A 17,238-nucleotide genomic window follows, 5' to 3' on the forward strand; every position below is an offset into this window, starting at 1 on the left:
CTCGTTTTGAGGCTTAGTTTTATTTCATATTAACTATCTGACAGCAAAATAAAAATGGGTGTCAAAACTCATGAGCGTCAAAATTGATGATCAAACGATACTTAAGACTAGGTTCTTTTTAATTGGTAAAGTGATAAATAAATATCCTATATAAATCGTGTAGGGTGGATAAGCAGTTTTTAATTTCATGTTAGGATCGAATGACAATTCACCTAGTATAGGAACATTTACAATAACAAAGTTCCATAGTATCCGAAAATGCGACATAACAAGTCCCATCCGAACATACTTACACTAAGGACGGGCATGACGTGGCTGCGGTTTTCAGCCCAATTATCAGTCTTCCTGTAATTTGTTGATCTTTAACGTAGGTGAAGACATTTGTTTTAACTTTGTCGTCGCATTTAAAGCTAAAATTTTCTATTTAATGTATTACAGCTGAAATTAGCACAAAAAATGCTAGTTGTATCTCGATTTGGTTTTCTAGTCTAAGGGAGGTAACTCAGACAAAACAAAGCAAAGCAACCCGAAGTCTTCCGCATGATGATAAACACTTCCGGGTGAACCAGACGTTCAACTTTTTTGTTTGTCCGTGTTTTGTTTGAGAAAAAATAAATTTTGTCTCAATTGCCGATCTAAACAAAGATTTACCATGCGATAAGGAATCATCTATTTTTCGTTTATTTGTATACAGTCTAGTGAGCCAGAAAACAGCATAAAATGAGTGAATTGACTCCAGATGAGGTAAAGGGGAAAAACGTAGAACTGCCATTTCAAATTAGATCAGCTGTTCAACGTTATGCTAGAGAAGAAAGGGAAAATTGAGCACAAAAAAAAGGTTTTCAAAGGAAATGGAGTGGGGTTTGCAGGGGTCGTCACTAACTTTCCCAGTGGTCCATAGGATCATCAACATTTAAAATTCAGTGGTCCCAACAAAATTCAGCTGGTCCCCACTATCGTCGCAAATTTAATAACAAAAGCCGTGTCTCTTTCAGGTGTTTCATTGATTTTTGAAGCAGAAGTTTCCAAGTAGAATTGGAGGTCCTGTTTAGAACTTTATTTGCTACAGGTTAGGTAGCGGGTAGCCTTACTTATTTGAGGATGACTTATTTTATGATCTGATACTTTATAGTTGTCATCCCTCTAAGCCTTATACCACTTGCTGCTATTTTCGCGTTACATCTGGTCTCGCGGTATTTGATTTTTGCGAGAGCCACAATGTGCAGCGCTCTCTACAGTAAACAAATTTGACCTACTTTGAATGCTGATTACGTTTCACACCCTATTTATGTAAACGTAGGTCAATTATTTTTAAATGCCCTTGTCGGTCATTTGACAAAGTAAAATCAGAAATGAATTGTGTGTTGTCCATATATTTGACGGAATTACCCTTCCACTGTGTTAATTTTACATTGCAATAATTTTTAATGTCTTACACATGAAATTTATTTTGAAAATTTAGGGGTCCTATACATTTTACACTTTCACAGGAAGCGCTTTATCAAGTCGGATGCTGTACCGCGAAATTAGAATTAACTCCCTTGGAGAAAGTGAAAGTCACATGCACCGGAAACATGATGGGTTTAAAAGTAAACAAGGACTAGAAAAATGATTTTCTGCTTGAAATAATAGTGGAAAAGAAAAGGTTTACGAAGTTAATAGGAAATAATAGCAAAATAATATTGTTTGTCTTTCCTTTATTCATTTATTCCCTTAGTACCGCGAAAATAGGTGCAAACAGGCTACCTGTATCTGCATTTTACTGTTAAGAAAATGAAGGCATTAAAAAATCATAATATACTGGTCAGACTTACATGACTTACTTGCTTTAATAAATTAAACATTAATACTCATGTAGAAACTTAAATTGGGTTGAATATAATCCATGTTTTTAAAAAAGAGACTTAAATCTTCGAAAATATTATGTGACAGGTGCGAGGAGATATCTACCCTAACACCGGTTTCAATAAACAACAAACTGCTGATGACATTAAATTGCAGAAACAAAACAAAAAATATACATTCATAAAATGTCAGCGAGGCAAGTTTATGCCTTAATGTCAACATAAATTCATTATCAGAGATGTAATCATTACAAATACTTTGTACATGTACCAGAAAACGGTCCCAACGGATTTTAATTGGGAATTTCCTAACAGAAATATGCAGAATAAGTTTGAACGTGACGGAGAGAGCCAACGTCAGAAGTCATCATGCTGTCCCGAAACATCCCATTATTTGGACTAGGTAGCAGGGGCTTCAGACTGCTATAGTAGGATAAGTCCCCACCCCTCGTGTCCTTTATGAACCTGGTCTGTCGTCAGAAGAATGAAGTTTTCAAGATGTATCTTTTATGATACACTGTTTCTGGTAGGAATCTCTTCATAGGAAATTTCAATACTTCCAAGTCGTTACTTCTTTTTTATAATACCACATAAAGATATATAAACAAAAAGAGAAAAATGATTGTCAAAAGGGATGCAGGTCAAAACATACCCAAACCAAAACGTATCCAAAAATATATTTTAGTCAAAATGTACCCACAAGAAGTCAAAATGTACCCACTTGTAAAGACAAAAAGTACCCATGTTTTTTATCAGAAGTCAAAATGTACATGTACCCATGATTTTTAATGTATATCAAAATGTACCCATATAAGTAAAGACTTTTTTCAAAATCGTTTTCTATAATTATGGGACATTGAATAGATTGAAGTGGGGAAAAAGCATGTCTGTCATCGCAGTTTAAAATCTGATAAAAGCATTGTTTTATCTATATGAAGTGTTCTTAATTAAAGAAGTATAAAATACACAGAATGGCAACATGAGATAATCTCGCGTAAGCGCATGTCACCATGTTATCTTATTGAAATGTTTGCTGACTTGAGCCCTTCTGATCAAATCAACAGATGTTTATAAAAGTATTACACTGGCTATTCGGCCAGCACATAATAATTTAAACCGAATTGGGTCCAGTTTTCAAATGACAACTGTTGATTTCTCAGACTTCCAATCATTAATTCATTCCTTCCTCGTGTAGAAAATACTAATAAAAAAAAATAATCAAAAAAATACCATTATCATTATAAACAAACGATCTGATAGGAAGTTTTTCACAACACAAATTTTTATCCTTCTGCTGTCTGTTTCATACACCGGTAAAACAAGATCTAATTCAGTTCCCACTTGATGTTGGCGAGATTTGCCCTTTATGCCTTTCAAGTTGCCAATCTATTTATTTTTATAGCTCTTTGTTTTAATGTATACCACCATATTTTGATAGAATGCAAATAACTTTTGGCTTCATTGCAAACTTAGTCAAAATATGCAAAAATGACCTAAAAGTTTGTTTCAGGCATATCTTAATTTTTATTAAAGTATTTGAGCTAGAGTCGCCAAACAATATTGACATGTTTTTCAGAATGTGAAGTTGTGCAACTTGTGTTTCAATTGGACTTTCATTTAGCAAGACTAGAGCTATGGTACTTGACCATGGTCCAATATATATGTTTTAGGTAGAGTCCTGAAACATTATAGGAGTGTTATTCAACAGCTGAGTTTCTCAGCTGGCGTTTTGTTAGAGATTTTACTCAGTAACACAGAAGTTATGAATAATACATACATATAGTTTCTCATACGTCTAAAGTCATTGACACAGCATACTGTTAATAGATTGGAAATTACACACAGTTACATCCAACAGGCTAACATTGGGGTTGTATGTGTTTTACAAACAGTTATTGTTACTTTTTATTCACAGTTACTTTGTTAACTGTTCTAAGAGAGATATACTGCTTCTTATATATTTTTCTTATAAACACAGTTGCAAAAATAAATTCTAGATTCGAAGAAGACGCCTTGCCCGTCTTCAAGGCAACAGAAGTGCACCAAGTACACCAGCCTCCTCTACATCCTCAAATGCAGGGGAATCCCCCAGCCTCCTAGTTGGTTCAGAGAACCAGTCCGGTACAGAGAGTCCTGGACAGATGGACACACAGTCTGTTGAATCACAAGCTTCAGAAGATACTGGTATGTCAAGTAACCATGGGTCTGCTGCCAGTCTGTCAAGCAGCCAAGGATCAACACCTAGACCATCAAGTAGGACTCCACCAGGTTTGTACTTTATCCCAGCAAAGACATTATTAGTTATTTTCTAACTCGATTTTTTCAAATTTTTCAAGTTTTGTAGTAGAGCTTTTGTAATCATCCTTTTGTTAGCATTCGCATCCGCATCACAAAAGTTCAGGCGAAAGTTTTGCATGTAAGCAGGTTTCTCAGAAACTGCTAGGGCAAATTGCTTTCAAACTTAACCCATGTCTTTTGCATCATTAGGTGACCTCCCAGGACAATATAACTCTAACTTTTATTTAAAAGAGAGAGAATAATCTGGACTGAGAAAATTGTTCGCTTTTCAGAAGTTTCCAGTTTTTGGAAAGTCTGGTATTCAGAAGTTCCACTGTAACTATGTTGCTGGAAAAGTCTGCTGTATATAGGGAATGATAGGAAGTTTAATGATTAAAATAAATTTAAAAATCATCGTGTTACCTGTAATAAAATCAATAATAATCCTTCTTGTTAATTTGACATTACATTTTGTACTTGTAGCATCGTTAAAAGTGGAACCGGTGGGAGGGGACTCATCACAAACAGCTGATATGGACTGTTCAGAAAAACAGTAAGTACCCTCAGTGTATCAAATATTCAAAGGTAAATTGGCATAACACAGAACTTTGAAGGATGCACATGTATATTTTATTCAGTCTCTTGTGGTAGCAGATAATTTTCTTAAACTTCAGTGTGGCTGTCAAATATCAGTAGGGAAATGATATATTGGTAAATGATTTATTTGAATTCTTGGAAATTGTTATTGTTTACATTCAGTACAATGTATAATAGGAAGTTTTGTCTCTCAGTAGACAGGTGTCAATGTTCAGTAAAGGAAGTTATGGGATTTAGTTGATCTCTTTTCCCTATAAATAGTATTGTAAATACAGTGTAATGAGTGACATATTGTAACCACCTTGTGTTAAAGAGTTTTGTCTCTCATTTCTTCAGTAATTTGTAATAACCTGAGGAAACTTAAATTTTTATCTTAACCTGTATACAGAACTTTATACATTGTGTTTTTCTGTTTATCGAATGGGTAAAGATAATAATTATAAAATTTTGCAGTCTCAAATTGATTTTTGTCTATCTGACTTAGGTTTTCAACCATGTTCTTCAAGTTAGACCAGCAGAAAAGACTGGTTACATGACAAGAGGTCAGACATCGGCTTTTGAAGGTTATGGTGGCTTTTTGCATGTGATAAAAAATCTAGACTGTTGTTCAGTGGAAACAAAATATCTATTTATTTCAGTACCCAGTCACAGATGGATGTGGATTCTGGTATAGAAACAATGGAAGTGGATGAACTAGAATCTCGACAGGAAGCCAAAAGGCGCAGGGTACGATAAAACTGTATCTTTACTTTGAATAAGTTCAATCTTTACTATCAAAAAAATTGTACTTGTAGAATTAAAAGCAAGAAAATGTTGAGAAAAAATTGCTTTATTTAGCAAGGGTGAAAATATTCCTTTCTCATTTGCCAACTTCTAGTTCAGTTGATATTATAAATTAAAGACCTGCTCTTTTGGTATGACTTCTAAAAGAATGTAAAGGTTTTTTCTTTAGAATGGGTAGTTGAAGAAAGTCTCCATCAATATTTACATTTAAGCCCACGGTAGAAATTATATTTACCTCTCCAACATCCAGTCCTGGCAGTGTTATCAGCCACAACTGGAGATCATACATGATAACCACTGCACCACTGGCTAGATCTAATATTTACAAAATAATTAGATACTCTTTCTCAAGGTCCCTCTTGGGATGGATGAACAGAGGAAATTGAAAATCTTTGTCAATATTTTTGAAAGCTTTTCGTCTGTGATGAAGTAATGCACAGCTGTTCTTGTCAGCATGATAGTCTGTTTTCGTTACAGGATGCCAGTATTGGTTCAGAAGCAACAGATGAGCAAATGATCAACTCAATATGCAGGGTGTTTCAAGTATCTTACAAGGATAAAACTCCATCAGCAATTCATCTACCTGAAGTCACAGAGACTGTCCAACAGGGTAAGCGTTTTATTTTATTTAATTCAAATAAAGTATAGTTTTAGCTTGTTACTATATCTTACATCATATCGGAAATTTAGCCTTCACAGTTTCTTATGTTGGATGTTGCTAAGATTTCATCGCCCTTTTATTAAAGCTACTTACTATCATCAAAGTTGTGGCAGGAATATGATTCCAAACTGTCTTGAACATCAGGCTTAAATTCTACAACCTGCAGTTTTGTGATGTTTTTGTTGGTAAGTATTCATAGGTAAAGTGGTTTTGCAACATGTTATATTATGTGGTTTAAAAAGCGTTTGATGGAGGAATTTTTGCATGTCAGTGTAAAGGGAAGCAAATTATTTTTATAATGTGTTTAATCACTGTGTTACTTTTTTTCACTATTCTATAGAAGCTGTAGATACAAAAGAAGTGATAAACCAGACTGTGATGGACGTGTTATTCAAGATAAAAGAATCAGACACAAATCCAGTACTCAGTCTAAAACCAGCAACTCCTGATGTTTCACCAATGAAAAACTATGGAACTAGTCCAGTGGGGTATAAAAATACTTAATATAAAAAAATTTATGATAAAATAGACTGGTCATTTTAAAAAAAACATTTTGAAACTGATAAATTTCACAAGTAAATGAAAAAGAAATAATTAGTGTTGGTCCATTAACTTGGATGTCATCCAGTAAAGTGGATGACCCAATTAGCTGAATAGAGCTCCCAATTTCCAGTCAGGAAGTTTTAAGTTTGAATTCTAAAGGGCTTATGTATATCAACAGTTAAATATAGCTGTAATACTGTTGAAAAATAGGTAGAACTGATTGAAATAAACAAATAACAAGGAAAGCAGAACAAGAGAATGTATAATTAGTATATAGGAAATCTGCCCCTGTTTTCCAAAGTAATGAAAAACGTGTAAAGTAACTTGTAATGTGCAAAAACACCAGAAATCAAACTTTAATCCTCGAAAATTACTTTAAGAGAGCACTCAATCGCTAGATATTTAACTGTCAGTTGTGTGTTGAGAACTAACAGTTCTTGAAAAGTAAAATTAAATTTTGGCACTGCTGTAACAAAAGCAAGTTGGCTTACATGCTGTTATAACTTAAGAAATTTTCAGAATCTGTGGGCCATTTAGTAACGTAAACCCCCTACGTACATGTTCAGCTTATACCACAACAACACAAATTCTTAAGAGAATAGAATTTAGCAGAATGTTATACATAATTGACACCTTCATTACAGGGCCAGTCCAATGTTGATGACACCAGAGCAGCCAAGGAGAGAATTTACATGTAAATTACGCCCGGTAAAGTGCAAGGAGGTGGAAATGATAAATTATCTGGTGGACAGCTATGAGAGGGTAGCTGTAGAAGAAAGAATGGCACCAAAGGTAAATATACTGCAAAACAGAATCTTGGCAAGAGTTGGGCTGATGTTAAAGGATAGAAATCTCAGTCTTATATTGTTGATAGTTGATGCGTTTTACTTTATTAGCTGACCTGTCACAAAAGGACAAGGTGAGCTTTTGTGATCTCGCGGCGTCCGTCGTCCGTGCTTGCGTAAACTTTTGCTTGTGACCACTCTAGACGTCACATTTTTCATGGGATTTTTATGGAAGTTGGTCAGAATGTTCATCTTGATGATATCTAGGTCAAGTTCGAAACTGGGTCACTTGCAGTCCAAAACTAGGTCAGTAGGTCTAAAAATAGAAAAACCTTGTGACCTCTCTAGAGGCCATATTTTTCAATGGATCTTCATGAAAATTGGTCAGAATGTTCACCTTGATGGTATCTAGATCAAGTTCGAAACTGGGTCACGTGCAGTCAAAAACTCGGTCAGTAGGTCTAAAAATAGAAAAACCTTGTGACCTCTGTAGAGGCCATACTTTTTCATGGGATCTGTATGAAAGTTGGTCTGAATGTTCATCTTGATGATATCTAGGTCAGGTTAGAAACTGGGTCAACTGCGGTCAAAAACTATGTCGGTAGGTCTAAAAATAGAAAAAACCTTTTGACCTCTCTAGAGGCCATACTTTTCAATGGATGTTCATGAAAATTGGTCAGAGTGTTCATCATGATGATATCTAGGTCAGGTTTGAAACTGGGTCACGTGCGGTCAAAAACTAGGTCATAGGTCTATAAATAGAAAAACCTTGTGACCTCTCTAGAGGCCATATTTTTCCTGAGATCTTCATGAAAATTAGTAAGAATGTTCCCCTTGATGATATCTAGGTTAAATAAAACAGGGTCACGTGCCTCCAAAAACTAGGTCAGTAGGTCAGATAATAGAAAACCTTATGACCTCTCTAGAGGCCATAGTTTTCAATGGATCTTCATGAAAATTGGTCAGAATTTTTATCTTGATGATATCTAGGTCAAGTTCAAAACTGGGTCACATGAGCTCAAAAACTAGGCCACTATGTCACAAATAATAGAAAAAACGACGTCATACTTAGTTCAAAACTGGGTCATGTGGGGACAGATGAGTGATTCAGGACATCATGGTCCTCTTGTTTTTAAATGGGAATAGCCAGGAATCAAACCAGGGGCCTTCACCTCTCTAGCAAAGCATCTTAGTCGTCTCAACCAATGTATCCACTAACGGATATGTAATTTCATGAAATTATGTAATGTATTTGTTGCAGAGAGCCAGTAATTTCATGAAAGTATGTAATGTATTTGTTGCAGAGAGCCAGTGTTCCTCCTATGAGTGATATGTTATCATCAGCAAGGAATCAGTGTATCTGTCACACATCTCTTGTATTACAAGGAGGGTTAACTAAGCCTAGGTAAGGAGGAATTTCTTTATTCTCAGTTTTCCCTTATATAATATTAGATAGCTGAAAGTAATGCTTAAATGATTGACAAAAAATGAGTTTAAACTACAAAGCTCATTGGATTGTTGTTTTTCTACTCCAGCCTGGTATGTAAGCATACAGATGTATGTTACATTACCAGGTGTTGTTTTTAGCTTGTCTAATTTTTGAAAAAAATCTTCAATGTATTGTTGTCACTTGATCATTGGTGTTGGTTAAATTTTTTTGTTTAAGTCCTCCTTTTCTCAGAAACTATGACAACTATACCTTTGATACTTTGCACACTTGTTTTTCATCATTAGGTGACTATGTAGGCCAAAAACCGTAACTCTAATATACATTTTTAGCTGACCTGTCACAAAGTGACAAGGTGAGCTTTTGTGATCTCGCGGCGTCCGTGCGTCCGTGCGTCCGTAAACTTTTGCTTGTGACCACTCTAGAGGTCACATTTTTCATGGGATCTTTATGAAAGTTGGTCAGAATGTTCACCTTGATGATATCTAGGTCAAGTTCGAAACTGGGTCACGTGCCGTCAAAAACTAGGTCAGTAGGTCTAAAAATAGAAAAACCTTGTGACCTCTCTAGAGGCCATATATTTCACAAGAGCTTCATGAAAATTGGTCAGAATGTTCACCTTGATGATATCTAGGTCAAGTTCGAAACTGGGTAACGTGCCTTCAAAAACTAGGTCAGTAGGTCAAATAATAGAAAAACCTTGTGACCTCTCTAGAGGCCATATTTTTCATGGGACCTTTATGAAAGTTGGTCTGAATGTTCATCTTGATGATATCTAGGTCAAGTTCGAAACTGGGTCACGTGCGGTCAAAAACTAGGTCAGTAGGTCTAAAAATAGAAAAACCTTGTGACCTCTCTAGAGGCCATATATTTCAAGAGATCTTCATGAAAATGGGTCAGAATGTTCACCTTGATGATATCTAGGTCAGGTTCGAAAGTGGATCACGTGCCTTCAAAAACTAGGTCAGTAGGTCTAAAAATAGAAAAACCTTGTGACCTTTCTAGAGGCCATATATTTCACAAGATCTTCATGAAAATTAATCAGAACGTTCACCTTGATGATATCTAGGTCAAGTTCGAAACTGGGTCACGTGCCATCAAAAACTAGGTCAGTAGGTCAAATAATAGAAAAACCTTGTGACCTCTCTAAAGGCCATATTTTTCATGGGATCTGTATGAAAGTTGGTCTGAATGTTCATCTTGATGATATCTAGGTCAAGTTCGAAACTGGGTCACGTTCGGTCAAAAGCTAGGTCAGTAGGTCTAAAAATAGAAAAACCTTGTGACCTCTCTAGAGGCCATATATTTCATGAAATCTTCATGAAAATTGGTCAGAATGTTCACCTTGATGATATCTAAATCAAGTTCGAAAGTGGGTCACGTGCCATCAAAAGCTAGGTCAGTAGGTCAAATAATAGAAAAACCTTGTGACCTCTCTAGAGGCCATATTTTCCATGGGATCTGTATGAAAGTTGGTCTGAATGTTCATCTTGATGATATCTAGGTCAAGTTCGAAAGTGGGTCACGTGCCGTCAAAAACTAGGTCAGTAGGTCAAATAATAGAAAAACCTTGTGACCTCTCTAAAGGCCATATTTTTCAATGGATCTTCATGAAGGTTGGTTTGAATGTTCATCTTGATGATATCTAGGTCAAGTTCGAAACAGGGTCATGTGCGGTCAAAAACTAGGTCAGTAGGTCTAAAAATAGAAAGACCTTGTGACCTCTCTAGAGGCCATACTTGTGAATGGATCTCCATAAAAATTGGTCAGAATGTTCATCTTGATGATATTTAGGTCAAGTTCGAAAGTGGGTCACGTGCCATCAAAAAGTAGGTCAGTAGGTCAAATAATGAAAAAACGTTGTGACCTCTCTAGAGGCCATATTTTTCATGGGATCTGTATGAAAGTTGGTCTGAATGTTTATCTTGATGATATCTAGGTCAAGTTTGAAACTGGGTCAACTGTGATCAAAAACTAGGTCAGTAGGTCTTGAAATAGAAAAACCTTGTGACCTCTCTAGAGGCCATACCCTTGAATGGATCTTCATGAAAATTGGTCAGAATGTTCACCTTGATGATATCTAGGTCAAGTTTGAAACTGGGTCACGTGCCTTAAAAAACTAGGTCAATAGGTCAAATAATAGAAAAACCTTGTGACCTCTCTAGAGACCATATTTTTCAATGGATCTTCATGAAAATTGGTTAGAATTTTTATCTTGATAATATCTAGGTCAAGTTCAAAACTGGGTCACATGAGCTCAAAAACTAGGGCACTATGTCAAATAATAGAAAAAACGACGTCATACTCAAAACTGGATCATGTGGGAAGAGGTGAGCGATTCAGGACCATCATGGTCCTCTTGTTTCTTTCAGAATTATGACCCATTTCCTAATTAAAAAATTTGATTTTCTTTATTAATTTTTTTTTTAGGTCCTCTTTTTTCCCAGAAACTATAAGAGCTACAACTTTGAAACATTGCACACTTGTTTATCATCATTAGATGATTTAGTAGACCAAGAACCATAACTCTAACTTGCATTTTGTCAGAATTATGGCCTTTTTGTACTTGCTTGGCTAAAATTTTTGTTTAGGTCCACTTTATTTGAATACTCAAAGAATTTAGCTTTGAAACTTTGCAGACCTGTATATCATCATTAGGTGAGTACGTAGGTCAAGAGCCATAAGTCTGATGTGTATTTGGTATGAATTGTGGCTCTTTATTTACTTAGAATTTCTGTTCATTTAGGTCCACATTTCTTGAATTCTATAAGAGCTGTAGCTTTGAAACAACTGTGTAAACTTGTTTAATTATCATTAGATTATTTAGTAGGTCAAGAACCATAACTCTCTCTTGCATTTTGTCAGAATTATGGGCCTTTTTAACTGAGAAATCAATATTTCTTAGTTGCTTTTTGTTTAAGTTCACTTTTATTGAATACTTACTATAACTTTGAAACTTCATACATTTTTTTTTTGGTCATCAATTAAGGTGAGTTAGAAGGCCAAGTACCATAACTCTTTTCTTGCATTTTGTCAAGCACTTACAGACAAGCAATAGCACCTGCAGGAGGTGCTCTTGTTTCTCCAATCTTCTCACTTGTAAAGCATACAAACATATGTTATGCTACCAAGCATTGTGTTTCTCCAGTGTTCTTGCTTATGCGTGTACAAATGTATGTTACACTGCCAAGCATTGTGTTTCTCCAGTGTTCTTGCTTGTGAGTGTACAAATGTATGTTACACTGCCAAGCATTGTGTTTCTCCAGTGTGTACAAATGTATGTTACACTGTCAAGCATTGTGTTTCTCCAGTGTGTACAAATGTATGTTACACTGCCAAGCATTGTGTTTCTCCAGTGTGTACAAATGTATGTTACACTGCCAAGCATTGTGTTTCTCCAGTGTTCTTGCTTGTGAGTGTACAAATGTATGTTACACTGTCAAGCATTGTGTTTCTCCAGTGTTCTTGCTTGTGAGTGTACAAATGTATGTTACACTGCCAAGCATTGTGTTTCTCCAGCGTGTACAAATATATGTTACACTGCCAAGCATTGTGTTTCTCCAGCGTGTACAAATATATGTTACACTACCAAGCATTGTGTTTCACCAGTGTTCTTTTTTGTGAGTGTACAAATGTATGTTACACTTCCAGACATTGTGTTTTTCCAGTGTTCTTGCTTGTGAGTGTACAGATATGTTAAACTACCAAACATTGTGTTTCTCCAGTGTTCTTGCTTGTGAGTGTACAGATATGTTAAACTACCAAACATTGTGTTTGTCCAATGTTCTTGCTTGTTAGCGAACAAATGTATGTAACACTACCAAGTATACATTAGTTCAAGAGTAACAGTTTCTTTTTGAATAACAAACATATACTTTTGTTCATATATTCAGTATAATTGTATATGTAATGCATCAATTATTATCAGAATTTCAAAGTCATTGACACTAGTTTATATCATGACCTACTTGACTGTTTCAGATCTCAAGCAGAAATGTCATTATTACTGCCATATCTCCTATCACATAACCTACCACGTGGCTTTCTCTCAGAATTGATATACACAACCCATCGTGATCAAGATAGTTTCAGAAAGGTAAGCAGAGATCACATGCCTACATAGTTGCCTTCTCCCAGAATTGATACATGTTTTTCAGTATTAGAGTGAAGAATATCTGGTATTTTCAGCGAAAAATGTCAAATTTTACTGCTGCAGAATATGGATTGATACTTTTTATTCTAAATCGGGAATTATTATATTTTATCACATTTTATTATTTTATTCAACTCGTATACATATAAATTCAATATGAAAAGACGTGTAATATCCTCTATAAAAAATACTAAAAGTATATTATATATAGATAATATAAAAATTCAATAGAACCATTGCCCTTTTTTGGTATGAACATTTTTACATCATGCTGTAACTCTGGTGCCATGAAGTGCTTTTTTAAATGGGTAAAATTTTGTAAAAATCATTGAATTGACCTGGAATAAACAGAAAATTTGTTTATCTTACATGTAAGAGAAAGTGGTCATCCGTGTCTTAACACCATAATTATCTTGAATTTTAATTTCACCTCTTTTGAACATATTGTATCTAGTGTTCATTCAGTAAAATGTATCTTCTATATTTATCAATATCCAGACAGTTCTAGAAATGTTGACACATATCTACTATCACTTATCCTATTATATTATCTATAAGATAACATTCTCTCAAAACTACAGCTTTACTGGTCTTGCAGATTTTTCAGTCTCCAAATTTTATACTATTTATATATAAATTTTCAAACAAGTTCTTGAGAGAATGTCATCATATCCACATTACAAGTTATGGGATTTGTTCCAGTTTTGCAGAGCTCATACCTCCATGTCCTTATCTTACAAGTTTTAGATCAGTTCCTTAACCTTTACCCTGCTAAATTTCTAAAATGGTTTGGTCCATCATTCAGTTTGGGCAGTACCATTTTTTATTCAAACGGATGTTCACTGAAGATTTACTGACTGAATAGGGAACAGTGCAGTCCATGATCTTGGTCTGCACTGATGGCAAAGGCAAAATCTATTGCCGCCAACAGGCTAAAGGTTAAAGCACATGATCATCAAATTCATTAAGGCTTGTCTTCATCCCTGTGCTTTACAAGTTTATCAATGTTCTTACAGGTTTTTGTGCCGGTTCTGCAGAGTTTACAGCATCATGTCCTACCTCTATCACTAGACAACCTCATCCCTGTGCTTTACAAGTTTATTCATGTTCTTACAGGTTTTTGTGCCGGTTCTGCAGAGTTTACAGCATCATGTCCTACCTCTATCACTAGACAACCTCATCCCTGTGCTTTACAAGTTTATTCATGTTCTTACAGGTGTTTGTGCCGGTTCTGCAGAGTTTACAGCGTCATGTCCTAACTCTATCACTAGACAACCTCATCCCTGTGCTTTACAAATTTATTCATGTTCTTACAGGTGTTTGTGCCGGTTCTGCAGAGTTTACAGTGTCATGTCCTACCTCTATCTCTAGACAACCTCATCCCTGTGCTTTACAAGTTTATTCATGTTCTTACAGGTGTTTGTGCCGGTTCTGCAGAGTTTACAGCGTCATGTCCTAACTCTATCACTAGACAACCTCATCCCTGTGCTTTACAAGTTTATTCATGTTCTTACAGGTTTTTGTGCCGGTTCTGCAGAGTTTACAGCGTCATGTCCTAACTCTATCCCTAGACAACCTCATCCCTGTGCTTTACAAGTTTATTCATGTTCTTACAGGTTTTTGTGCCGGTTCTGCAGAGTTTACAGCGTCATGTCCTAACTCTATCCCTAGACAACCTCATCCCTGTGCTTTACAAGTTTATTCATGTTCTTACAGGTTTTTGTGCCGGTTCTGCAGAGTTTACAGCGTCATGTCCTAACTCTATCCCTAGACAACCTCATCCCTGTGCTTTACAAGTTCATTGATGTTATTACAGGTTTTTGTGCCGGTTCTGCAGAGTTTACAGCGTCATGTTCTAACTCTATCCCTAGACAACCTCATCCCTGTGCTTTACAAGTTCATTGATGTTATTACAGGTTTTTGTGCCAGTTCTGCAGAGTTTACAGCGTCATGTCCTAACTCTATCCCTAGACAACGATGACTATAGAGATGTCTTATCAGTGCTCAGTGAACTTGTCGAAGTTAAATGCGGATCTGTAAGGCCTATCTGTAATCTGGTAAGTTGTTGCTAAAGGTGGATTCTCAATTGTTCTTTCTGACCTATGGTCAACCACTACATGTAATAGTTTAATGGTTTAATTGCCTTCCATGAAGGTTCAAAACCTAGGTTTGGTGTATGTTCTCTGTGATAACTGAAAATAATTTGTCCACCACTATCCTGATACATGGAGTAAAAATTGTCAGTCTCTTACGGAGGACAAGTTCATACTGGTTCTTAATGCAGAAAATGGGTTTGGATAACTGACTGCTTTATATAACTGAAATACTTTTAGAAAAGATGATATTAAATCCAACACATTGCTTCTAGACTGCCCTGGTAAGAGATTGCAAGTTTCAACAGTTTTGGTCATTACTGTTCCTTGTAACATGACTTTGGAAGAAGATAAATTTAAGCAAGTTTCAGAATGAAAAGGAATTTAATTTGATTCAGCTATTAGAATTGATTTGTTGTTTTTATTTTACAGATGGTACAGTTATCAAACTGGTTACCAGATGTGTTTAGTCAGGCAGCTGGGATGGAAGTTGCCAGATTATCTTTCCTCGGACCTTTCTTTGCTCTCAGTGTGTTTGCCGAGGACAATGTAAGCACAGAAATATTTTTGTGAATCATGTATATTAACTATATAAGAAACTATTCTTCTTTGGCATTTTCCTAGTTTGTTGAATTGAGAAATGTATTTTAGTTTAGCTGATTGAATAGACCATTCAGATACAAGAAAATGGAACAAGTTGTTTGTTTGAAGCAAATTCTGAGACAGTACTGGAATACATGCTATGGCTTTTTCAGCTTATAGTCATGAACAGTGTGACCTGCAAATTTAATAGAGCTATGAATGTAAACAAACATGCTTGGAAACATAATTTCTGAGATGTGAATTCCTTACAGTTTGAATATGCAGCTTTATAAAGTAGTTGATCTGTAATAACAATCAGCAATTTCAGTGTGATAACATGTCATCATGGGCTACTTCTGCATCAGTCTGCCCATAAAAAAATTGCTTTTTCATAAATGGAGAAATTGCAAATAGAGAATACGTTATTGAACGGAAAGTAAGTGTCAACTATCTGAATCACAAACATTGTTATATTCTCATATATATTTTGATTAGCTGCTAATATAACAGAATAAATGTAGAACTGTCTTATTGATGGGGAAAAAAAAACCAGTAGAATTATCTGCACATGAAGTTGTTTATGCTTTCAGACAAAAGTGGTAGAGAAACATTTCTCAGGACATCAGTTAACTCCGGAAAATGTCCGCCTTGTTCATCAGTCATTGCAGCATAGAATGCAGTATCTCAGGGTGTGTATACTGGATGTTTTATTTTAGATCTTAATTTTAACCTTTTCGCTGCTAAACTTCTAAAATGGACTGATCTGTCATTTTCATTTTGGGCAGTACCATTTATTTTTCGAAGGGGTGTTCACTGAAAATTTACTGACGAAATAGCGAACAATTCAGACTAAGATCAGCCTGCACGGTGTGCTGGCTGATCTTGGTCTTCACTGGTTTGCAGAGGCAAAATTGCTTGCCAACAGCAGTCTAAATGTTAAGTGGATACTTCAGTCTTAACTTTTATTCTTCATTTCTAGGCGTAGTCTTTGATGTAACTGATATCTGTGGGATAGAAATTTGGTACGGGGGGAAAATGAAGGTTTTGTGAATTTGTACCAGAAGCAAGGCAACTTCATGTTTTTCCGACAATATTGCCAATAATGCCAAACTCAGTACTCGCTTTTGCTTTAACATCAGTGACTTTTAGAGAGCAGTGTAATACTATATTTACAGCTAGGAATACTAAAACTTATTTTCATAAAATACTTCTGAAAAGAAGTCACTTAGTTAGCTTTTGGAAGGTTTGTGGCTCTAACCAACTGCTTGAGAATTTGAAACAGTGCATCAATAACAAGCTAAAGCCTAGATAACTGTAGATATTTTTGTAAAACTTAAACAAAACAGTCAAAACCCTTTTGAAAAACATAATTTAGTCCAACACAGCAGAAATGACTTTAATATTACCATGTACCGTATTTCACCTAAGTCTTGGGACACCCTAAATCTTGGGACACCCCTAAAATGTGGAAAA

General features: G+C 35.6%; 2 protein-coding genes across 3 annotated transcripts in view; one reads left to right on the forward strand and one right to left on the reverse strand.

Annotated features, from left to right (window-relative positions):
• The window catches only part of LOC123527241 (solute carrier family 35 member E2A-like), a 39,590-nt gene extending 39,092 nt beyond the window's left edge, over positions 1-498 (reverse strand). For both annotated transcript variants that reach the window (XM_045306583.2, XM_045306584.2), the window contains exon 1: positions 294-498. The gene's annotated coding sequence lies outside the window, so the exon portion shown is untranslated. The remainder of the gene's footprint in view (positions 1-293) is intronic.
• Positions 499-563: 65 nt separating this feature from the next.
• LOC123527242 (ubiquitin conjugation factor E4 B-like) overlaps positions 564-17,238 on the forward strand; it is a 40,329-nt gene continuing 23,654 nt past the window's right edge. The window contains exons 1-12 of the mRNA XM_053522587.1: positions 564-744; positions 3,842-4,112; positions 4,605-4,674; positions 5,357-5,444; positions 5,979-6,111; positions 6,503-6,650; positions 7,350-7,497; positions 8,795-8,895; positions 12,919-13,033; positions 15,007-15,147; positions 15,616-15,732; positions 16,356-16,454. Of these exons, the coding sequence (XP_053378562.1) occupies positions 721-744; positions 3,842-4,112; positions 4,605-4,674; positions 5,357-5,444; positions 5,979-6,111; positions 6,503-6,650; positions 7,350-7,497; positions 8,795-8,895; positions 12,919-13,033; positions 15,007-15,147; positions 15,616-15,732; positions 16,356-16,454 (1,455 nt within the window). The 5' untranslated portion in view covers positions 564-720. The remainder of the gene's footprint in view (positions 745-3,841; positions 4,113-4,604; positions 4,675-5,356; positions 5,445-5,978; positions 6,112-6,502; positions 6,651-7,349; positions 7,498-8,794; positions 8,896-12,918; positions 13,034-15,006; positions 15,148-15,615; positions 15,733-16,355; positions 16,455-17,238) is intronic.

Source organism: Mercenaria mercenaria, chromosome 14, assembly GCF_021730395.1.
Source record: "Mercenaria mercenaria strain notata chromosome 14, MADL_Memer_1, whole genome shotgun sequence".
Taxonomy (NCBI): domain Eukaryota; kingdom Metazoa; phylum Mollusca; class Bivalvia; order Venerida; family Veneridae; genus Mercenaria; species Mercenaria mercenaria.